Source organism: Urocampus carinirostris, chromosome 9 (assembly GCF_059441175.1).
Source record: "Urocampus carinirostris isolate Australia breed hairy pipefish chromosome 9, RoL_Ucar_1.0, whole genome shotgun sequence".
NCBI lineage: Eukaryota > Metazoa > Chordata > Actinopteri > Syngnathiformes > Syngnathidae > Urocampus > Urocampus carinirostris.
This window is the reverse complement of record NC_142357.1, coordinates 25681183-25706106: the sequence shown is the minus strand read 5'-3', so window position 1 is coordinate 25706106 and position 24924 is coordinate 25681183. Positions and strand designations below refer to the sequence as shown.

Here is a 24924-nt window from a genome sequence, read left to right as displayed (position 1 = left end):
AAGGGCTGCACAGACTACTGCAAACTACATACTGTTATGACACCATCCCTGATCTAAAACCTACATGAGGGAAAATAATACACATATTGTCAACATAAAATATAGGTTCTTCATATGCTCTAGAATATTAGTGTGTTTTAAGCTTGGATTTAAACATTTCCACTGAGGTTGCAGATCTAATCACAGGGGGAAGAGCATTCCACAGCACCGAGTACCATGAGCCTCATCCAAAAGTGGTTCGCCAACCCATTTTCAGTGGGTCACTGTGCTTTGCCTTGCCACAATAATGCTAAGAAGAAAACAGAGCATCAATTCCACACCCTAAAAGTAGATGGCGATCATGCCCTGCTCGATCTCTTCTACCTATTCAATTGGCGCGTTTGAGGGGGACCACATCTCATTTTATTGTGATTTTGTCGGTTTTATTTTCTTTTTCTGTCCAAAATAACGGGCCCCAAGGAAGTTAGGGATAAAGTCAAAAGTGTAAAAGGGAAACCTGGAAAACATCAAAACCAACAATCAGGTCAAAGAAGAAAACTAATGCGAAAATTGTGCATGCATGTCTGCTATTGAAGTGCTGCTATATGGTACAGTAACTGGTTTGAAGAGTCATATTTTAAGCTATTTAGCAGTATACCAATCTTTCATTAACTGAACTAGTTATCAATATTTAGTTATGTGATATATTATAGTTTTAATTTTAGCATGTGGATATTTTAAAGCAGTTTTGGGCAGTTGCCTATATGCGAGTACAGTATATTGGGTACTGCCCACATGTCCCCCAACACAAGCCTGGTTTTCAGCCACTAGTGGCGGGCACAAGTCCCCAAACACCGGCCGGGGACTGGCACAAATTTTAAGTGCTACAAGCCCCTGGTCACCCGACAATAAAACTTCAAAAATTCATAAAGGTCACACAAAACAAAAACAAACAGACTCAGAGACAGTTTCTTCCCCAAAGCCATCACCACCCTAAACACACACCGCACAAAAAACTGAAAAACTCTTGCAAAAACACTACCTCATACGAACGTAAATGGTACTCATGTCTATGTTTCTTGCACAATGTTGACTGCACTATGTTTACTGCTCACCCTGCACAATGTTGACTATTTTTTTTTTGCACTATGATGACTATTTTTGCACCAAATTAACATGTTGACTATTTTTTTTTTGCACTATGATGACTATTTTTGCACCAAATTAACATGTTGACAATTTTTTGCACTATGATGACTATTTCTGCACCAAATGCATATTGCACAAACCCTTACGATACCAAACTGTATGTAACATCCTACATGCCGACATTTCTTGTGTAAAGTGTGTGTAAATTATAACTATAACCTTATCCTCCTTGTTTTATAACCTTATCTTCTCTGTTCCTTTATCTTCTTGGGTTTTTTACCTCACTGTGAATGTGTGAAACTGGAGTGTCATGCCCAATTTTGTTGTCACAATATGTTAACCCATTTTGTAAGAATGACAATAAAGGTATATTCTATTCTATTCTACAGTGGAACCTCGGTTTTCGAACAAATCGGTTCTCGACCAAAAATTTCGAGAATTTCTTGCTTCACTTTTCTTTCAAATAATCGGAGTTCGAACGCCGGTACGCTAGGGGCGATGCTGAGCGGCGTACGGGTGTAGATTGCCCCCACCCCTCGTGAAGAACTGTTATGACGTGCGCGCGCACTTCTTTTTGCTTTCGCTTTAGATATCGGTGAACGGAGTGTTTTAGCCCCTAATTATGCCTCTCAAGAAGGTCATGCAAGCAGCAAAGTTGCTAAAGGTGAAAAAAGAAGGGTAGTGCGTACAACTATTGCATTTAAGAAAGAAATAATAGCAAAATATGAAGAAGGTGTGCGAGTTTCCGATCTTGCTATACATACAGCATGGCTTCTGCTGAGCACCACAAAGGTAAGAAATCATATTCATAATTATTTTCTTTATCCTTTAACCGCTCACCACTTTTTGTGGAGACCCGGGTGCTGAATGACGTGTAAACGACCGGATTTTTTTTAGTTGTACACGTTCATGTTAGCGTAATCTTTCGTACGCTAACGCGAATGCACGATTAGCCTGGGTTAGCTTCATGTTTACGTTCATTGTAAGCGTTCAGGGTGTTGGAACGGATTAAAATGATTTTACATTACTTTTAATGGCAAAAACGATTATCGGTGATCGACCAAGTCGGTTTTCGAACAGGGTTCTGGAACGGATTATGGTCGAGAAACCGAGGTTCCACTGTATTCTAAATACAGCCTCCTCAGCAATATTATGTTATACCGGTAGAGGGCGCCATATAAAAGAGAGGGAACCCTCTGTAGGAGGGATTCTGCCTTGCCGTCTTCATTATCCAATGAAGTCTATCAACAAGCGAGTTTGCGACATGACTGCAGCTACTGAACTCTTATTAGCGTTACGACAGCATAGACACCTAATGACCGAAAACGAGGCGACTTTCGGCGGTGTGCTATCGGCCAGCTCGTGCATGCGGTCGTCGGTGTTCCGGGGAATTGTTTGAGGGCCACATTCGGTCTTCACGGCTCGCGAGGGACCCTTCAACGGTCACCGGGTAAATTTGTTATGCTGTTAGCATGTGCTACCCCCGCTAATATGAGGAGTAGCGGCGGGTTTACCAGCTAGTTCTATTGTTAACTAATGATACTGGTTTATACACTAATGCCATTGTCGCGTGTAGTGATGTGCATTTTCTTCGTGGTTAAACTAGCGTGTAAACTAAGTGAGCAGTTGTGTTAACGCATTGGTAAACGCGAGGTCGTGAATTCATCAGCTCTCATTCAGCTCGTTTGGAGATTATCGATATTTTTCATGATTTCGATTAAATACATACTCGGCAAGTATCTTCCCTTATTAACGATTGCAAAATTCCCTTATTAAGCGGTAATACATCTTGCAAAAACAACGCGGTACCTATTTACTCGAAGCGAGAAAGACTTATGTTGAATTTAAAACAACAGAATATGCGTATACAAGTTTTTTCATTTAAAAAATGAACAACAGAAACATTTTTTCCAGCATCTTTCTTTGTTTTTTCCTATTAGCAATAAATTTAGTGCGGTTTGTTATTCATAGCAATGAATGACTTGCAGACTTACTCTTTAACTGTCAAATTTTAGTTTAATTTGCAACAAAGATGTCAAAGGTATTAGTTCTTATTGTCTTCCTATACTTTGTGTATACTTTCCTCAAATGGCTGAAAAATTTCACTGTCAACAGTATAGTGAGAAAGGCAGGGCAGAACTTTGTCAATCTCTTTTATCCAAATGCACTTTTAATTTAAAGCTGTGCTTATCATCTACTATAACGTTATTGTCCGCCACCAAGATGATCTGGATTTGAGACGAAATGGCCAAGACGAGATCTGTCTAACAAAAACGTTTTTTCCCGTTAAAAAAAAATGTTATACGGCTTTCACAATTTGAAACGATCATAAAAACAGAAAACGTAGACTTTGACCGATATGAAGCGATGCAAATTCATGTGACTTGACTTAATCCTATCTAGCAACTATTCACCCATGTTTTCATCATAAATTATCCTACTGATTTGAGTTCAACTCCCAACAGAGTAGGATGGTGTTTCCTGAAAGTGCCAGCCCGGTCCCCCATCCAGACGATAGCCCCCCAGGCCTCGTTGAGAACTACAAACTCGGGTGCGAGGGACAAATGGAGGGAACACAAGACCTGGCGGGAGTGGAACTGGAGGAGGTCCGCAAGTTGCAAGAGCTCGTCCACAGACTGGAGGTGCAGAACGAGTCGCTGCGAACCAGAGGAAGCAAAAACTTCCATCGAGGAGCCAGTGGCGAATGCAATCTAGATCTGGTGGATGATTTCAATCTGAGGAGCAGAGACTTGGAGCTGTCGCCCCCACTGGAAAACCTCAGTAGCAGCGATGATATGTCACCGACCCAGGGCGCTAACAATACGGAGGACAAAGAGAATGGAGAAGCGGCCGAGGGCCTCGGACCCTGTGGCAGATTCCTCCCGTGTACTGTGCAGGGCCAGAGCCAGACGCCGGACAGCCCATCGCTGGAGAGCTGCGAGTCTGAGACTTTAGCTGAAAGCGACTCGGGGATGGACCAATTAGCACTAGACGAGGTCGATGTTCTCGATCTAGAAGAAGAGGGTGCCCAAATCGAAGACGAGGACAGTTGGTAGGTTTTCTCAACCACACCACACTACAATGCTCATTGCTGTTTCAATTATCGCTGGCTGGTACTTACTTGCATTGTCACATCTCATCAGTTGGCCTAATCCAAAAGTCTCCTCATTCAAATGAGTCACATGTGATTTTTTTGTTGGACCTTTAACAAATGGCTTTTTCCCAAAGGCCAAGTGACTATTATGTGTAATCTGACTATGAATAACTTTATGTAATCCTGACACATTCGCTAACATTTTTATAAGGATGAGCAACACCACAAGCCATCTTTGTCATTTATCGCTAAAGGAAATGTACCCAGCCGGTGGGTTGAATTTCATCAACACTGAATTGAGTAGACATGGATGCCTGAGGCTCTAAATGCTCACTTCACATTAACTCTTCAAAAAACAAAAACAGGTAACTGATATTCCAGAACATATTACCTGTTGTACAGGTTTTTGTCGTCTTAAAAACAAATTGAATAGGTATTTTATGGAAAGTAACTTTAAACTCGTCATCACAGATTTTTGTTACAAACCTCTTTTACCGGCTCAAGTCTTTGTTTAGAAAAACAAAAGTACTGTAAGAACGTTTTCTCAAATTCTTTTTACGAATAACTACTGTACCGTCAAAAAAATAACCAGCGTGGAGAGTGTTTAACATATCAGAATGCAGAGTACAATGCTCAGTGCAAATCCTTGAAGTAGCCAAACTGTGAAAAGTAAACCATGTTATAGTGAGGGATTACTGTACATCATTTATCAAAGTAGCATATAAAAAATACTTAAACCGGTCAATTTAGCTGCTTAACATCCTGCTAGCCCATTCCTGCCTTTATCTGGATCATTAGCCATACCATATGTGCTTTCGAGGTGCATCGTAGCCAAAATACTCCGTAATCCAGCTAGGAACATAATCTGGGCCTGGCTGCTCCCGCCTGGATAAACTGCTTTGGGTGGGATTGCGCAGCATGTGACGCGGGGCCCCAACTGTGACCGGACTGCAACTGGGACAGAAACACCGTTGAGAATTCAGGCTTCCTGAACTCTGGGGAATGCAGGAGCCAATTGTTTCATGTAACTATGCAGAATAATACAATGTTTAAATCCTGTAATGGATTATATTGATACCCTTAAGATAATAAGGAATGATAATCATGCACAGTCAACTTCTTATCTGGTGCACGTTATATGCAGACATAATTGGAAACACATTACCATGTATGTGCACTTGTTGATATGCCGATAAATAGTATCACTGACCACAATAGTATGAGAACGGTGGGAACGGGGTTCGAACCAAACATCGTGATGGGGAGAGCGCTGGGTCATATCCACTAGACCACTAGGGATGAAGACTATACCTGAAAAGGCATTAAATATTATCTCATTTTTACACTATTTGAGAAATAAGAAAACAAAGGGATTAAAATGCTTTATAAAATTATGTTGCAATCTTTATCAGCTCAAACTAATCTTTGAAAGTGACAAACCTTTTGATTCAAGCAGCCATGCATTAATGTATTTTGAGATCACCAAATTACTTAATGGCTTTCTTTACATTCAGTTTAGAGTCTTGTGTGCTTGGCAAAGATGATGTGAGTCAGCAATACAATACTGTATTTTAATGGTCTCGAACCTTTTTTGGACCACGGACCATTTCAATGTCTAACAATATTGTTGCGGCCCAGTCCAATAATAACATCAACAGTTTCGTACCGTGACTAAAAATTGTGTGATGATGAGATAAAACCTAATGCCTTTTCATGTGATGTCTGCAAGTAAACTAGTGGGTAGAATCCTGTATTTTTTGTGCAAATTCCAGAACAATAAAGCTACTGCCTCTGGGTATGATGTAATAGCTTTGATTTTTGCATTCCGGAGATGGAATAAGAGCTTGCTCTGTCCACTCCACGCATTGGCCCGGTATTGCAGTACCTCCGGGAACGGTGCATTCGCAATGATCGCAACAAGGCTTTAGGGCTAGGACCTTAGCTTGGCCTTTTGGCTGAGAGTAAGTGTCCCGGCTCCTAGGCTTTGTAGCGTATTATGAACTGACCGATAACGGATAATGAATAATGAATAATGAAGATAGATAAATAACCCTTAAAAACCCCCGCAACGCTAACCTTAATATATGAAAAAAAATATCCCAAAAGACTATTTTTACAGGGGTGCACCTTATAATCGGGTGCGCCTTAAAGTGCTAAAAATATGGTAATTCCGACTCTGTCATTCTCAGTCAAATATAATAATAAATAACAAGTTAATAAAACTGTGTTCTGTATACAGAAACAGACCACTGAAAAGTAAAGCAACGGGATAGGCGGCCTGAACATTTTGTTCCTTGTGTTGTTGCTCTGTCTGCTGGGAATATTTTGTCTTTGTGTTTGTCCAGCGAAAGATGATTTGTGGTTGATTCTGGTTTTGAACTAGTTGGTCCGCGTCTATTGTGCACACACCTCAAAGGATTTGCTCATGTGACTCTCACTTAAATTTCCTGGTGTGTGTGTGAAAAACCTGCACTCGTGACTCAATTTCATAAACAAAACACACAGGGATGTCCATTTTTTTGATTTATGGGTCATATATTGGAAAAATATGAGACTATAGTTTATTAGACACTTAAATAAGGAATGAAGATGACAATAAATGCTGTACTTGTAAGGAGAACATGAAAGGACTTAGAAAAAAAACTTTTCAATTTAAAATTCCAAATCTGTTTCTTTTTATTAAATACCTTAAGATACAAAAAGCAAATCCTCTTTCAAGTGTGAAAAAAATCAAATCATTCATAAGAGTCAAAATAATGAACAACAGAGATTAATAATAGTCAATTTTTTTTTGGTTTGAACAAATATATTGACACTAATAACAGCAAACAAACAATGTGAGTTTTGAACAACCCCCTCTTGACAATCTTAACAGCAATCAAGCATATTCACAATTTCGTTATGTCTGACAATATCAAACAAAGCGGAGGAATAATGGTCAAAACAAACAACAACTGAGAGGACTAATGGTCAATATAACATACAGACGCTGCCCTACTTATGAACGGTTCTGGCCATTGTCCTTAAGTTGAATTTGTTCGTAAGTTGCTTCAGTGTTATATTTTGTATGTTTAAGGTTTATTTAAGCATGTTCTAGGCTTGTATAAGTAACCTGTATTGTTTTGTACTAAAAAAAAAAAATTTCATAAAATGAAATGAAATGATCTGCATTTATATAGCGCTTTTCAAGTCAATGAAGACTTCCCAAAGCGCTTTACAATGTGCTTCACAGTTTCCAATAGCGGCCGTGCAGCCACATAAGGCGCTAATCTGCTTATTGGGGGCATTAAGGGTTCAGTGTCTTACCCTAGGACACTTCAACATGTAACACGGAGGAGCCGGGATTCGAACTGCGATCTCTTGATCCCAAGACGAGTGCCCTACCTCACGAGCCACTGCCGCCCCATAGTATGCTATATAAAGATAATTGAAGTTGAGTTTAACTTACTTTTTTCAAGAGGTACTCTGTGATAAAAAGTGACCGAAAAAAAGCGTTCCGAACATTTGCTCAACCGCATCAAGCTTTCTTATCCATCCATTATCTGCACCGCTTATCCTCAGTAGAGCTGCTGGAGCCCATCCCAGCTATCCCCGGGCAGTGGGCAGAGGACACCCTGAACTGGTTGCCAGCCAGTCGCAGGGCACACAGAGACAGACAACTCATTCACTCCTACAACAGAGAGGAATATTGCTCAAAATAACATACAACAGAGAGGAATATTGGTCAAAATAACATACAACAGAGAGGAATATTGGTCAAAATAACATGCAAAAGAGAGGAATATTGGTCAAAATAACATACAACAGCTGATAATAATAGTCACAGCAACAGAGGGGAATAATGGTCAAAACAATAAAGGGGGAATAATAGTCAAAACAACAGTGAGGAATAATGGTCAAAACAATAAAGGGGAATAATGGTCAAAACATCAGACGGGCATAATAGTTAAAAACTACAGAGAGGCATAATAGTCAAAACTACAGAGAGGCATAATAGTCAAAACAACTAACAACCGAGAGGAATGATAGTCAAAGCAACAAAGAGGAATAAATGATTTAAAAAATAAAAAATAAAAAAAAATAACTTTGCAATCTTCTTTGCAGGTGTCCAATGTTAAAAAAAGTAACAAGCAGAATAAATCTTGTATAACATTTCTTTATGTTGTTAAACTGAAAAAAATATTATTATCCCTGCTTTTTTGCTTTAGATTGCGATAGATGTACTGAAAAATAGTCTGTGTAATATAGTGTAATAATCTGTGAAGCCCTTTGAGACTCTTCGTGATTTAGGGCTATACAAATAAAAATGACTTGACTTTCTTTTCAACAGGTTGTATGTGTCGCCTAAAAAGCAAGCATCAGAGGACGACCCAGAGTCCCCCATGAAGTGGTGTCGGCAGGTTCTGGACAACCCCAGTCCAGAAACGGAGAAGGCATGTCGGACCCTAATCAACCGACTAGACCAGAGTATGTGTTCCACTCAATTACACTTTAAATCAAGTAGAAAGATTATTGATTTTGTTGAAAAAACTTTGCTCCAATATACTCAATATTTTTATAGATGCCAGGCCTCTTTTCAAACTTTTCTACTGCTAGCACTACTACGACTTGACTTTTTAGTTCAAGGTGGGTTGCGTCATTTAAGATGTGCTGAAAAAGTTGAAAGTAGATCATTTTCTATTAAGTATGAATTAACAGTGACCCACTCAGTTCAAAGAGCCATTATTGCTTCTCTTCCACCGCGGCTATCTGCGCAGGGTTCCCGCGGTTCCTTGAAAAGTCTTAAAAGGCATTGAATTCATTATTCTAAAAACAAGGCCTTAATTGGCATTGAAAGTCTTAAAAATGTGAACACATTTATTAGATGTATATTTGTTTCAACTAAATAGATTTAGTAGCATTTTTCATTTTTAATAATTCATCGATGTACTATCGTAGCAACATGGCGTGACTACAATTACCATGAAAACGGTAATGTGGTTTCAGTCGGGCCTTTCAGAGCAGACGCATGTCTTAGGTGTACCCACAATACACATAGTCACTTCAGACTGAGACGTTTACTTTGGACCATGGGAAAGTGTGAATTTTTTGGGGAGTGGCTGTCCGACAAACATTTTTCGCCGATGCTAAAAGCTGTGCGAGGTAATATTATAGAAATATTTGTGTTTTTTGTTTTGTATGTTTCAATTGTGATTTTTTTTTTTAGTCGTTAGTAGTTTTGAAAGGCATTAACAAGTGTTAAATTTAACTAGCTTTAAGCTGTAGGAAGCTTTCTGCTTTTATCATACTTTAAGGAAAACTGCTCGGTGCGAAACACATTAGATAGGTGAAATTAGGGGTGGTGGGAAAGTGCCGTCAGGCTCGACCCGTTTTTTTTTGTTAGCATAATACTGCTGAAAGTGCTTCAACTTCACTCTAAACACCAATAAAAAACGCAATAAATAAAGATGAAAAAAGAAGAGTTCATTCAAGCGCGTCTGGGAAATACACGTAGCTGCACGCGCAACAGGAGCTTGACCAAGGCTGCAATAATAACACAAGCCTGTAGAGCCAGCAAGTTAAAAAAATCTCCAAATTTCGTACAGCGCAGGATTTGGTTGCCGCCCTAGTTTGTGGCTTTATGGCCCCTGTCATAAACTTGTGTCATGATGAAGTTATTGATGTCAATTCAAGATATGTTTGCATTTTATTTGAATACAATTTTTTTCTGCTATTCATTATATATTTTTTTACCATTAAACACTAACTTTGACCGCTTTTGCATGTGAAAGTAGTTGCAGTGTCAGGCCCTGCATGAGCATCAAAAGTCATTTTTTTTCATATAATTGATGTTCCAGAATTTGTTTTATTGTTTTGTTTCTTTGTTCAAATTATTGTTTTTGTTTCCTTCTGATCAGTCTCTGCTTGTTGAGCTAAATGACTTAAATTTGGTTAAGAGATGATTATCCTACCGATGAGAATAATTTTAGTACTGTCGATCTTTAAACCCTTTTGTGCGATGTAGGTAAGAAACTGCCCTTTCTTTTTTGCTCTTTTGCTTAATCCCTTACTTACATCTCTCATGAACTAAGACAAAAAACTATTTATTGGAGTTCATTATTAGTCCAAAGGTTTTTGGGCGCTCACTTAGGACTAACTTTCCCTCCATTGTATTGGTAAGAGCAGAAAAAAAAGACATGCTCTGGAAAACCTTCGCTGCTAATGACACACATTAGCTTAGTTACTATTAAAGGAACTGTGTGTCTTGTTTGACCACTAGTTAGTGCTGTATTGTGTAGTGCAACCAAAAAGGAGTGTTGAAAAGCACAAAGAAGAGTACAAACTACGGAAACAAAAAGGTGACTAAACTGCTCCAGTTTTTTTCGACCAGCCTTTTGCCAAAGTTTAATTTTTCGGTACCTCTAGCAGCAAGATGGTCTGTAATTATACCCGCTCCATCTATGTAAGGCTCAGGTTATGTAAAACAAATGTAAACTTGACCTACGAATAGTTTAACCTCTTAGCGCTCTGACGGCCCGCAGGCCAGCTGTCGTTGGTAAACAAAGTCACGATGTCACCAGTCACTGAATCATGTTATGCCATGAATCCTCGGCAAGCATAAACTCTTGGGATTTAGAATATGATGATTATTTCAAAATATACTCATCATAGGAACCTCACGGTCAGTCTGAAACAAGATACCAGAAAACTATAAAGCTGGTATGCTCACCTATAACATCTCTTGGGAGTCAGCTCAGGATACGATTCCCCGCAAATATCGTGTGGTTACAGTCACAAAAGTCCAGTGAATCCAACCGTGTAAAATATTTACTCCAAAAAACAAGATAATGTTGACAGATAAAAAAAATCCACCTACAAGCGTTCCGGCAATATTTGAGGAGTTTTGTATCCATCTCCTTGGCTTCATTGCTCCCCTTAAAGTCATGTTGGTGGAATTAGGCACAATTCCATTTAAAAGACCAAATATTTTGCTTTGCTGAATCTTTGAACTTAGCTGAAGTCTTTGTAGAAATCGTCACAAGATGTCGCCGTGCGGGCGTGTTGGGTCTCAAACGTCGGTTGACAGGCAAGATCGATGAAGAAATATTGGTGGGATTGGGCATAGTTGCATCATCATCATGTCCTACTCTGCCGTTTCGCCCGTGTAGCTCCCTTAGCTTAGCATCATGGCCCGAGCGACAGCCCCGCTTTTGTTTGCGATCGCTACGCCGTCTCGCCGCTTCGTAAGTGGGTTGGCCACCCACAGAAATCCCGCAGCGCTCTAAATTTCTTGCGGGATATCAAAGGTGGTATAAGAGGTGCCCAAAAAGTCAAAATTTAGACGCAGACCCAGATTTATAAGTTACTCCCGACTATAGGTATTATTGGCCACGCATGTGTCTAGAAAAGAAAACAAAATACACAAGAGAACGGTCAAAAATAGAAAATTAGCTGAAGAGCTGTGAGCCGCTGCGTCCATGTGCGCCACCATCATCGTCAGATTATTTTCAATACTTCCGATAGCTCCTGACCTCGTGATTGACACAGCTCTTGGCCAATTGGAGGCTTTTTTACAGTCCTTAGCCTGTGACAACTTATGGGGGCCTGTATAAAACAATGTCATGGCCAATTCAGCTTCAAAAATCTTTAGCCGATAGTAACCAATTCAGATGTGGATTGACACATTGGTTAGCCAATGATTTTCCAATGTAATATTGTACACATTTACGGTGTGTATTCAAATCACGTGCGCGATGCCAACCGTGATTGATTTTTACGAACCATCATTATGTGCAAGTGTGCACAATCATGGATTCACGTTTAGAAAGAGAAGACTAACATTTAAAACTCTTACAATGTCTAAAATTGGCCAAAGTAAAATACATGACTATAAGTTTTAAGGGCTGTGAACTGGTCGGCTCCAAATGGCTTTTTTGGAAACGCCGAGACCTACCATCATAAAAATGTGTAAAATACTATGTTTAGTTTTTCAGATAGTGATCAAATTTGACAAGGTGCTAGGTAAGGCTTCAGGCTATTGGCTCACCTGTTTTCCAGCTAAGATGCCCACGCTACACTCTTTTGCAGGCATTTGATTAGAATAAAGAATAAAAACCATCTTTTCTTGTCTTCCAACTCGGATTACTCAATGTTACAAGCACACGCAATGATTATTTTAGTTTGGGACAAAACTTTAACAATTTTACCTTTCAAAAGAGACCCAAACTGTCCATATTCCCCAATTGTACTACAACAGCATTGAATTTACTTTGGATTGGGAATTTAGGCGAATTAACAGTAAGGGGTTAAACAATGCACGTTTGTATAGGAGTTTATATATTTGTTGTTATTATTCGAATCAACATTTTTTATGAGGTTTTTCTTACCACTACGAGTCACTAAATAATACAAATTCTCCTTTTAATGTATTTCTTTGTAAAAAAAAAAAAAAAGTTAAAAAAATGCTTAATAATCATGTCTTCAAGCTTTCTGTAGTTGCTCTTTAGTGCACTTGTAAAAATCCAAGGCTTCTCTCATGATCTCTGATGTTTTCCATCTGGGAAAAACATGGGTGGAACCTGCGCAGATGAATTCAAGCGTGGAGGTTTACCAAATGTTGGCGAAGCATTTCCTGCTCCTTGTGCAAATACTGCCTTTTTTTCTGAAGTTTCATGAACTAATTTTAGTCTTTACTGCCCCACTTTTAAGATAAACATTTTTATAGTAGAAACTGTGTAATTGTGCTAATGTATCATACTGAATTGGAGAACTGCCACTGTTGTTATTCTGCATCTTTTGTGACTTTAACCACAATTTATCCAACACACTTGTCCCGCCTTTACTTTTCTTTGTCTTTCATAACAATATGTCAACCAGTATCTAATATCCATTCTTGTTGTTGCACAGCATCCCGCTGGAGGAACATGTACAGCAGTCCGTCGGCAGAGGCAGGATTGACAGGCTCAGGCCTGATTTCTCCTGGGTACCACAAATCGACTAACAAATCTCTACTAACCTGTGGCAACTCAGGTATGGCATGACATTAACACGCTGTGACCTCATGTTAAGTACAACTGAACCCGCGGCAATGATGTCAGTTTTTTTTCTTTTGCTGGGAAGTGGGTCACTTGTCATATGTGCACTAATGTGTCAACAATGGGTCCACCTAAGGGCTTTTTGCATGTTTTACTGGGTCAGCTCTAAATCACACACACTTGAAACGATTGCTTACTGTTTTTAATGTCAAATTATCTGGGGAATCAGTGGACACATATAAATATCTTGATGTCGAAGTTCACAAATAAGATATTAGGAGTCTGTTTCAGAAGTAAGATCTTGTCTAAAAAAATCCAGCCTGACTGCCCCCAGGCCCGCCATAGAACAAACGCTATCATTAGTTGAAAGTTTTACTTCAAAATATTTTCAGTGTTGGATAGGAACAAAAATGGACAGCACAGTATTTAAGCACACTTTGGGTTTGAATTCTCAAGTACAGATGCTCCCCTACTTACGACCATTTGACTTACAAAAAACGGTAGATACAAAAAAAAATTTCGGGATGTTGCTGTAAGTTAGATTTTCTATTGTGCACCTTTTTCTGAGTATGGGACAGTGCTTTAGTGCTTCTTTTCGCCCCGTGGCGCTGTGAGAGGTCACTCAGCATCCAACCCGAAGAAGAAATCCAGTTTCTACTTCCTACTTCGTGTGTAATCATTCTATAATGTATCTCCAGCGCGCTAAGAACTTTGACATTATTATTGTTTGATTTCTCATGCATCCATTCAATATGGTTGGTGTAAAGTGTAAATAAGAGACGGGACGTTTCTTTTTAAATGAAAGTGGAATAAGAAAGATTGATGCGGTTGAGAAAATGGTTGGATCGCTTTTCTCACCCACTTTCTACAACAGAGGAGGTAGCCTAACTCTTGAATCCCATCTTCCGCAATTAAGTCAAACTTCACTTTTTATCTTTATAGAGAATTTTCTTTTATTAAATGTTGATTTTTTTTCTTTAGTACAAAACAATACAGCTGGCTTATACAAGCCTTAAACATAGTTGTATAAACCTTAAGTATACAAATTATAGCACTGAGGCAACTTACAATCAAGTTCAACTAACAAACGATCGTCCGTAGAGCAGCGTTTGTATAGGGTATTCAACGAGAACAAAAACTGGAAGTAGAAGAGTTAAACAAAATGCAGTTACATCTGGCAAAGTGCTTTAGAATTTAATGTATTAATCTAAATACAGCATTGATTGTTCACATGTGTCTTAACTTAGGTCAAATATGTTGGCATTTAAATGGTGATTTTTTAAAGTGGGTGTGATTATTATAGGTGGCTAAATGCACTCACTGATATTTTAAGGGTGTGTTTACATTATTGAAAATTACATAACTTGTATTCCTTGACTTGATAGGTGTGGCTTTGGATTCTCTCTTCTTCCTTTTATTTTTTCACTTTGTTAATGTTGTCAAGTTTGTAAGTAACCGTTTTTGCATGGCTTTGGTGTGGTCATCGTATACAATACTCGACTTGTGATCAGCTGTTCCTTATTTTTCAAATCCCATGCCTAGCACTTCTTACTTTTTAACACCATTCTAGTTGAATGTTTGCTGTGGAAAAGCTGCAATTGCTAAGTTTTTATTGTAGTTGGTTTTACTGGCTTTAAAAGGCGTTGAGCTCATTTTTATTGTGATACCAATCATTTTACTTTGACTGACAAAGCTGATAATATGCTGACACATACCATTACTGTGTTACATACTTAGCCCCGTCAGTCAGTCTTTAAAGGCCGTAATTATACTTAAGCTAAAATCTTCACTGACAGAAAAACATCAATCAAATTTTCTTCTGTGTTTTTCTTTCTTAATTGGGTGACTCTCCGGGCAATGCATAATGACTTAAGCGTCATTCTAGGATCTAATCCAACGGATCTGATTTTATCATCCCACCTGGCAGGCGTCTCAAGTGTGCCCTCAGCCCTGAGCTCTCAATCTTCAATAGACAGTGAGCTCAGTACTTCGGATGACTCCATCTCCATGGGTTACAAGCTGCAGGACCTCACCGATGTCCAGATAATGGCCCGTCTACAAGAAGAGAGTGAGTAGATACACTGATGCAAACAGATGCCACATCATAACCATAACAAAAAAAAACAGTGTAGCGTATTGCATTTCTCTCTGTCTCTGTCTCTGTTCTTTGTCTCTGCTGTGTCTTTGTGTCTGTGTCTTTCTTTCTCTTTTTCTGTGTCTTTCTTTGTCTTTCTCTGTGTCTTTCTTTTTCTTTGTGTCTTTTTTGCTTTCCCATTCTCTCTTTCTATGCTCTTTTCTCTCTTTCTCTCAATTTCTCTTTGGATTTCTTTCTTTCTCACTCTTTCTCCGTTTTTCTCTTTCCTTGTCCCTCACTCTTTTTCTGTCTTTCTCTTATTTATTTCTCTTTTTTTCTTTCTCCTCAATCTACTCGTCCGGCCCCAGAGAGAACGTTTGTTCTGTCGTGTGGCCCCCCGAGTTAAAATAAGTTTGACACCCCTGATCTATTGTGTGGCTACACGCATTTTACCCGTGATTTTATTTTTTACGCGGAAAGTTTTTGTTTATTTCATTTAAGGAACACGCAAAAATATTTTCGAGAGTTCGTTTACTATAAATCTACAAAAAAGGAATTGAAAACAACTGTGGAAATAATATAATTAAGGGATAAAGAGGAAGATATGCGCGAATGAGATACCGACAAACTCATCAAACGTAAACACAAGTTTCCTTAAACTCACGTTAGGGAAATTTTTGAGTATCAATTTGGCAATTGGTCATTATTCAAACCAGATCAATATTCCCTGAATCACTTCAATTCATAATCAGATCAACTTACCACTCAAGATGTTTTAGGACGTTTTTTGATCAGGTAGTAGGGAGCCGATCCGGCGGAGGTCAAGGGGTATTAGCCAACGGGGAAAAAAATGCATCTGTGACTGTGTCAAGCCAGAAAAATCCCCTTTCTGGGTAGAAGATTGCAGGTAGCAATCAAGGAGTCCCATAGACTCACTGGGCCCCAAATCATACCTTTTATCAGCAAGACCAAACTAGAGGCAACAAAATTGGGGAACTTATTTCCTTTTTCCTCGCAAGTCGACTTCTGGCAGCATGTGTTAGACTTTTACACTAAAATCTCTCTCAAGGGATATACATAGAGAGAGAAAGGTTTAAAGATAAAGGTCTAAAAAGGTTCGGCCTGCTTGTTCCCCAACAGAACTGGGAGAAAGTTAGCAAATAAGAATGTGGACCGCCTCCTTCCATGCGTTGCTCTTAGCAATGCCCACAGAAACCACTCCCCCATCTTGCGTGTCGTGGGGGAAGGAAGCATTCTATTGTAAATTGAGGATTTTTTGATAAATAAGAGTGATCTGATTATAGATATTGATTTGGTTAGCACTTTTTTTCAATTTAATCAACCCAAATTGAAACAATTCTGAAGGCAAATGTGTCGACATAATTCATCATTTTGACAGATAAACAGACCACAGGTAAGATTTTTCGGCACAGGTCGGCCCTATTGGTCGGGTTTCTCTTTCGCTGAGTTTTTGAAAAGTAAATATATATTTTTATAAAAGTATATACTGAAGCAATGTGTGGTTACTAAAGTTTTTATTAACCACCCGTCATTGTTCTTTGTTTTGTTTATCCACGGTAGATTCTTAAGGACGTACTGGCGCTGTAGACTTACTGGTGCTGTAGTAATTTTCAACCCATCCAAATGTCCTTTTAAATTTTCCAGTGAACTCTTAAAAAAATAATTCAATAATGGAAAATTGGCGGTTAATGCAACCTTTTCGAACACAGAAATATGAAATATGTAAATGTTTGTTTAGTCTTGTTTAACTTAATTTTTTTTAAAAAGACGGGCTTTAATTTGTTCTCGCCTACTCTCGAGTCCTCACAAATACAATATGAAATTATAGCTTTGCTTCAGTCTCTCTCATGCAAATCTAGTTAACTAGTCTGGTCGGGCTGTTTTTGTAGGCCTGATCTTACCCCTGAAACAGACCAGATCTAAAACAGGCCTCTATTAAATTCTGTCCTTTTCGTTTCCTCTGGATTTTTGTAGGCGAGGAGATAAAAAAAGGCAATGTCAAAATTTGCAAAGTTCTTTACACAAGCAAATCCAGTTCTGCGGGTGGGGTTCATATCAGGACATTTCATTAATGCCTATGCATTCTCAAAAACAGGTCTAAGGCAGGATTATGCTTCCAGTTCAGCGTCTGCGTCCCGTCGTAGCTCAACAACATCTCTGCAGTCCCGCCGGGGCGGCACCTACAGTGACCAGGAGTTTGACAACTACAGCCTAGAAGATGAGGATGATTTCAGTCCCGTGCCGCAGCAACGCCACCGCTACACCCCGTCCCCCTTGGGCTCACCTCGTTGTATGTCGCCTTCGACCTCTAACCACGGTCAGGAGCACAGTGGCAAAATCGGGGCCCCTCGAACAAGAACCCCAAGACGCTCTCTTCAGGGCCCGAGTGCAGAGCTTCTTAAGTTTGCCAAGAGTGAGGGTATGTATTGTTAGTAAGTCTAGGTCAGGGGTTGGCAACCTAAATTGTTGAAAGAGCCATTTTAGACACAAACACCTAACCAAAACATATGTTTGGATCTCGGAACATCAAGCTTTGTTCAAGCCTTACAAGAAAGACAACACATACTGTCTCTATACTCTTTATATACTGTACTACACATATATATATATATATATATATATATATATATATATATATATATATATAATGTTTACTGGGAAACATTAAGATAAATAATAAATTTGAATCAATACTTGTGTGTATTTTTGTGACATTTTATTGTTAAAAAGTAGAAAAGGATGTTGATTGTTTTTTTTTTTTCCAAAACAAAATATTTTTTGGGGGAAGCCACAATAGTAATTAAGTTCACAAGTTTATATCTGGAAAGTATGTCGGACTGAAACCTTGTGACGTCCTTCCGGTCAAGGCTACAACATCCATCTGTTATTGACTCATGCCTTGTCCATGTGTTGTTCCAGAAGAGTTGAGGCACAGCATGCCCAATCTGGCCCCCCGCACCAGCCTACGTTCCTTGGAGGCAGTCAGAAACAGCCGCAGCATGGAGGCAAACCTCCAGAGCTCTGGCAATCGCATGTCCCACTTGACTCCCTCCCCCTCCTCAGGTAACCTTCTCATCCCTGAAGCCTTCCCTACTACAGAATGACTCCCACCTGTTTTGTAACCTCTCTCAGCTTTCCCCACTTCTGTTTCACTATGTCGCTTGTTTCAGTTGCTGGAACTGGGACACAATCCATGCACTAGATGTGTGCTGTTATCAGGTGGAAAAGAGATGTGTAGCAGGTTTTTATCTGAGAGCAGTAAAAATAAAAGTAACATGTTGGACTGAAGTTAGCTTAGATAACACACTTGCTTGGTGTTTTTTCTTCATGGGCAGCAGTTTACTTGATGTCCAAAAGTGATAATCGTTTTCATAAAGATACAATGCCCTATCATTGGACTTGTATTTTCCTTTTAGGTCATTACTTATAAATAACAGAAGTATTGTAAGAATTAATTGGCAGACATCAGTGCTTTTGCATAGATGTACATAATTTATTAGGGATTATTATTGGACCATTAGAGATAATTTAAATCAGAGAACAGGTGAACTGTGATTGGTAAATCCCTTAGTCCTGACCAACTTTGGTGCCATTTTTTTCTCCCACAAATAGCATTATGGCATATCAAGTTTGATGAGAATGTGTGAGTTTTGCTTTTTAATATTAATGCATGAAGGGAAAATAATTACGTATGTCATAATTTAGACTAATTTTTGGGACTGCTAGTAATTCAACATTTTTTCATTGTTTTTGTTGTCTGTCTTTATTTAAAATATATTGATTTAGTGGATGATATATAATACAAACTGCATTTTACATGTGTTTTTTTTCAAAAGTAAAAAAAAACAGTTATTGTACTTACATTGTTAGCAGATTACCACTTTTCTCCTCTTAAAATGCCATCAGATTTTTTTAATCCATTTTTTTTTGGTGCTAAATTTTAAAAAAACAACATCTTTTTTGACTCAAGGCTAGTATCTTATTCCACGGCTGCTTTATTTTGAAGCAAGACTAAATCTCTGTGTGAATAAAAAGCTCCAACGACTGCATGAAATTTTTGTTTAGGTAAAAAAATTGTCACTTTTAAACGAGCACATGTTTGTTTTTTAATTTTTTTTTAATATTTTGGAGACTGATTATTTTTTGTGTGTAAAACTAGATCGCACGATAACATCCACCGCTTTTTATTGTCAAAAGGTTAGCATGTATGCTAAATGAAAAATATATTTTATCAATTGGGCCCCATATGGAGCAAATTTAGAAAAATGAAATACTAAAAACATCGAGTAGTCTCTATTACTGTATATTGCCAAGATCATAGTAAAAAACACAGTTGATGGTATTGGGGAAAAAAAGTAAATGGTAAATTTTGAATACACCTCTCTAGTCCTGAAATGAACATCCTTAATAATGTTGCCTGTTTTGTCCAATGCCTCTCGGAAAAATCCTTATCTGAAAATCCCACTTTTCCTGTCCGTCATGCCTGCTTGCCCTCATAAACCGCTTTAATGTGCCTTTCTCTCTCTCATTTTCACATCCACAAAGTGTCATAAACACCGTTGACAAACATTGTCTCTCATTTACCAAAAAGGTATGGCGGGCAACCGGCTGCGTGGCAACGGCCAGTCTCCTCTTTCTCTGCGTGCTCCGATAAAGGCAGTCACCCCTGTGGGCTCCATGGCGTCCCGTCAGACTTCCAGAGGTCTGCCTGTTATCCAAACGTCAGCATCTGTGGGGGCCCGAAGGGTACCGACCACGGATTCTGCCAATGGTGGCCCCTACATACCAGGCAGAGCCTGCACTGGCGCCGGGCGGACGGCAGTGGGCCGAGGACAATCTGTAACCGCCAGAAGTAAACTGTCACAGCCGGCAAGGAGGTAAGCGCTAGAATATAGAGCTGAACCATTAAACATGAACATAAATTGGTCCATGTTTTCACTTGGCATTAGGTACAAAGGAAAGCTAACTATTACATGATGAAATAAAAGTCCGAGTAAATCCAAGCAAACTTAAAAGACTGCTTCTGGACAAGTAACAAAACAAAATTTTTATTTAAATGTTGATACTGGAAATTAAGTAAATTTGTGCAGATTGAATTTCATTTGTTTATTGCAATTCAGTGTTTCCCATACATAGGAAGATCCTGAATTGGTCCCACCAGAGTCTCAAACATTTGTGTGTATATATATATATATATATATATATATATATATATATACATATAATGTGTGTGTGTGTGTGTGTGTGTGTAAAGTTAATGAAAGTAATGTTGATATTTGTCATTATAGAAATGCGTACATGCCAACCTTTTGACATTGAAAAGAAGATGTTATCGTGTACTCTATTTTTTACGCAGAAACACAATCGGTCTCCAGGACATTTAAAAAACAAACAAACCATGTGCTTGTTTAAAACCGGAAGTGACGAACTTACCAAAACGGAAATTGAATGCGGTCATTAGTGTGGCGTATTCACACACAAAGTCCTAGTGTCACTTCAAAATAAAGCAGACTATAATACTAGTCTTGAGTCAAGATTCTTTATTGTTGTTTAAACTTGAAAAAGTATTAGATTTGTTTTTTAAAGCAGTAGGCGTTTTTAAGGGGGCAAAAAGCAGTAGTTTAACACGTAGAGTGGCAGTGTTGGCATGTATACAAATAATCGCAAACACCATGGTGCGTATTTGTGCTACGCATCTCTATCAGTCAGAAAGTATTTTGGTCAGTCAGCCCTTTCTCTCATGTTAACATTTGGTCCTTGCGGTGTTGGCCCGCTCAGCCTGCACTGTGATTAGACAGCTGGATAAAATGTGACATTGAAGAGTGTCATACTTTCCCCATGTTGAACATTTTCCAAATATCGGCAAACACAAAATAAGGTTTAGCGTTCTTGGCAAAAAAAACCTGCCCAGCCCCTCATTGCACTTCCGTCTTCTTCCGCTGCCTTTACAAGAACACGGTTGGTTGGTTTGTTGGTTAGTTAGTTAGTTAGTCAGTTAGTTAGTTGGATCCCTTAACCACTAGGGTCGTAGAGGCACCATTTTCTGTGGTGTGTCTTGGGCAAGTACAAGCCTGATGGCGTCCATGAAACGGAAAATGTATACTATTGAACGAAACTAAAAATATATACCTTAAGACTTATTTTTGTTTTGTTGCTGCTAAATGTTATTGCTCTTCTTTTCAGAGCACTATTATTATTATGCGCTATTCTTTCTCATTCACGTATATTGCACTATTATTACAACTTAGGCCACTCCCTAAGGGCTATGTCGTAAATATATCTTTCTGCCTTTTGTCCTTATTATCCATCCATCCCATCCATTATCTGTACCGCTTATCCTCAGTAGGGTCGCGGGGGTGCTGGAGCCGATCCCAGCTATCTTCAGGCAGAGGGCAGTGGACACCCTGAATTGGTTGCCAGCCAGTCGCAGAGCACAATTCGCTCGCTCATTCACACCTAGGGACAATTTGGACCGGCCAATTAACCTAACATGCATGTTTTTGGAATGTGTGAGGAAACCGGAGTGCCCGGAGAAAACCCATGCAAGCACAGGGAGAACATGCAAACTCCACACATGAGGTTTTATCTCATGACCTCAGAGCTGTGCCGCACACACGCTAACACATTCAGATTCAGATTCACATTTACTTTATTGTCATTCGTGTACACGTGTATACAGAACGAAATGTCAATACATCTGACCCGCACAGGTTCTTTGAACGTCAGCCGGGATAGATAAGATTAACCATGTCTTCGTCAGAATTTTAGCGCAGCAGTTCGTCATCTCGCGGTTCGATGCCACTTCCAGTTGTTAAATGGTCCAGTTTATTGTCCCGAGAGCGAACGTTGGAGAGCAAAATGGATGTTAGAGGGGTTAGCCTTTAGCCTAGCTGTTAGCCCGGCCCGCTTCCTCGTCACGCCGCTGTCTTGCCACTCTGCTTTGCTGCTTTGTAGGCCGCTGGGTCTTGTTGACATAGCAGTCCGTGGCTAATAAACACTCCCGAGTGGTCGTAGCACCGAGCGCTTGATGTCGAGTGGTCGTAGCACCGAGCGCTTGATGTCCTCGTTCGGCGGTCACGCCGCTGTCTTGCCACTCTGCTTCGCTGCTTTGTAGGCCGCTGGGTCTTGTTGACATAGCAGTCCGTGGCTAATAAACACCGAGCGCTTGATGTCTGGATGATCGCATATCCAGCAAAAAAAACTGCGATCGCATCTTAATCTGCAGTTCGAGCCGACTTTGTGCGCCATCAAAACTGAGTCGAAGACTGGATCTTATGGCCGACGTGTAAAAAAAACGTTGCAAGCCGATGCAGCCGCAGCCGAACAGGGCGCCGCCATGATGATGCTGCCCTGTCCTGATTATATTTTTATATTTTTCTGTTTACCATGGAGTGCCATGTCCAACCTTGTTGTATAGTATGTTTCACAAAACTGACATCCATGACAATAAAAACAATTCAATTAAATTTCCTCACAGCAAGACAGACTTTGTAGAAGAAAACCAAGATAATTTGAGTGAACAAAACATGCATAAATAATGGTGAAAGCATTTAAATTAACATGGCTTTGACAGTTGCCTTAATAAATCACTTGATGACCCCCCCCCCCTTAAATGTCACTTACGAACAAAAGCAATCAAGTCTTTGTATTTTTTCTACAGGTCGTTGGGCATGGCTAAAATCTCTGATGAATCCTGGAAAGACGGCTGCTACTGAAGCCCGGCGCCAGACAAAGGCGTCCGCTGCTGCAATCTTGGATTAACCTCTGCACGGACTGGATTTAGTCGAGACTCACCTTATTTCGCATGAAGCATCGTCGACAATACCCAGCATGGATTGTGGTGGCAAAAAAGAAGGCACACACTCCCAACCTATGTTTTACAGACAATCTTGAGCTTCCAGAAGATGCGTGTGGGTTAATATTACTTATTTTTCTATGGTGATTGTGAGAAACTGCTGTAATTGTTGTTAAATGGAATTGATTTTCAACGTTATGAAGATTTTAAAGAAGTTAATTGTCTGTGTGAACTCCTACTAGATGTAGGCACGAAGTAACGCATGCTTGATATTTTGTTTCCATTTGTAATGGATATGAAGTTTTTGTTAATTGTGTCTGCTCTGTGTCGCACAATCGGAGATGTTCTGAATGCTGGCATTGTTCACGTTGAAATTATCATCAGATTTTTGTTTACATTGTAACTGAAGCGTTGTAAAACTTCATTGATATTTGAAATATATAAATATATTGGGTTTGTGCCAAGGTAATTTGAGCTGCAACCACTTTACTAAAAATCTCAATCTCCTGTCATCAAAGTTACCATTATTTCGATGTTTTGTTCTTGCATATCCATTGGCAGACTGGGATGCTGTAGTGTTTTGAATTTTACTGATTTAGATTTATGCAATTCGGTTCTCCTGCCTTTGGACAACTTTTGCTCTCTTGTAGAGAATTTATGGGAAAAAATGGATAATAAATTTCAGGTTTCAAACAAACAACTATGTCCTAGTTTGTTTGTATCACATGCTACCCAAATGCTGACGTTGATTCCGACAACCAGGAAAAAATCAGCAGGTATGAGAGCGTTCGCGATTCGGTCCCCGGTGCTGTGGAATGCTCTTCACTCTGAGATCAGATCTGCAACCTCAGTGGAATGTTTTAATCTGTACTTAACACTCACTTATATGCCTTATGAGTGATATTGACCTCTTACTCTTGTCTTCTTGTCTTTGAGGGAGAAGAACGAGCCTGGGTGTTGCACAGTGCGTGAATTACAAGCCATTGTGCCGGGAGTTGGACTTGATGTATGCCATTATGTAGAACCTGCTGCATCGGTCAAGATTTTGGAGCAGAAAGCTGAAATTCAGTTGTCAACAGTACACAAATTCCTTAGCCGCCTGAGTCGTTGGGGCACCGTTGAAGACGCAACTGAGGACAACTTTATCCACTGCTGACGGTTCCTGGCCTACGTTTTGGTCATGGCAAAGTTGGCACCAGGGCATTGATGTCGTTGGCCCAGTTCTTTTTCTGTCTTCCTCTCCTCATGCCCTTGTGTACAGCGCCCTGTAGAATTATTTTGGCCAGTCTTAATGATCTTCTGGTGTATCCATATCACTGCAGATTTTGTCTGCACACAGTTGACAACAGTTCTTTGCAAGGTCCAATGTGCTCTCTGATGATTTTGTGCGCTGTTTTGTTTGGCTTATGGGCTCTGTAGCTGATATCTAGAAGTTTCCTGTAGCATCGCATCTCCTTGGCCTGGATTTTCTTTTACAGCTTAGTTGTGGGAGTTCATGTCTCACAAGAATAGAGGAAGATGGAAGTAGCCGGCGCTTGCATGAGTCCGATTTTGATCTCACTGCCATGTTCTTGTCCCCCCGAGATGGTTTTAAGTCTGCCCAGTGGGGCTGTGGTTTGAGCTTTCCTGGCCACAATTTCTGTCGTGACGCTTCAGATATGACGGCTCCATGGTGGCAGGTTAATTTTTGTGATTATGTATTGTGTGTTGATGTCCTTGCAAGAGCCCTTGCAGCATGGTCATTCTGGAAGGGGGATTGTTACATGTGTGGCCCTTTCTCAAGGTTTCTTCATTTACC

At 39.6% G+C, this 24924-nt stretch overlaps 1 protein-coding gene and 1 pseudogene across 2 annotated transcripts; both read left to right on the top strand.

Annotated features, from left to right (window-relative positions):
• The first annotated feature begins 2313 nt into the window (after positions 1-2313).
• LOC148359915 (SLAIN motif-containing protein-like) lies at positions 2314-23826 on the top strand. 2 transcript variants are annotated; one of them, XM_088343352.1, is made up of 9 exons: positions 2314-2578; positions 3594-4180; positions 8553-8689; positions 13109-13231; positions 15164-15304; positions 17427-17750; positions 18254-18394; positions 19923-20208; positions 22992-23826. In XM_088343352.1, the coding sequence occupies exons 2-9, from the start codon at positions 3600-3602 to the stop codon at positions 23044-23046; spliced, it is 1788 nt and encodes a 595-aa protein (XP_088199478.1). In that variant the 5' UTR covers positions 2314-2578; positions 3594-3599; the 3' UTR covers positions 23047-23826. The 2 variants fall into 2 exon arrangements, with proteins under 2 accessions (XP_088199478.1, XP_088199477.1); XM_088343351.1 differs by having other exon boundaries at positions 2316-2578; positions 18251-18394.
• Positions 6001-6129, top strand: LOC148359916 (U2 spliceosomal RNA; annotated as a pseudogene).
• Positions 23827-24924: the final 1098 nt, after the last annotated feature.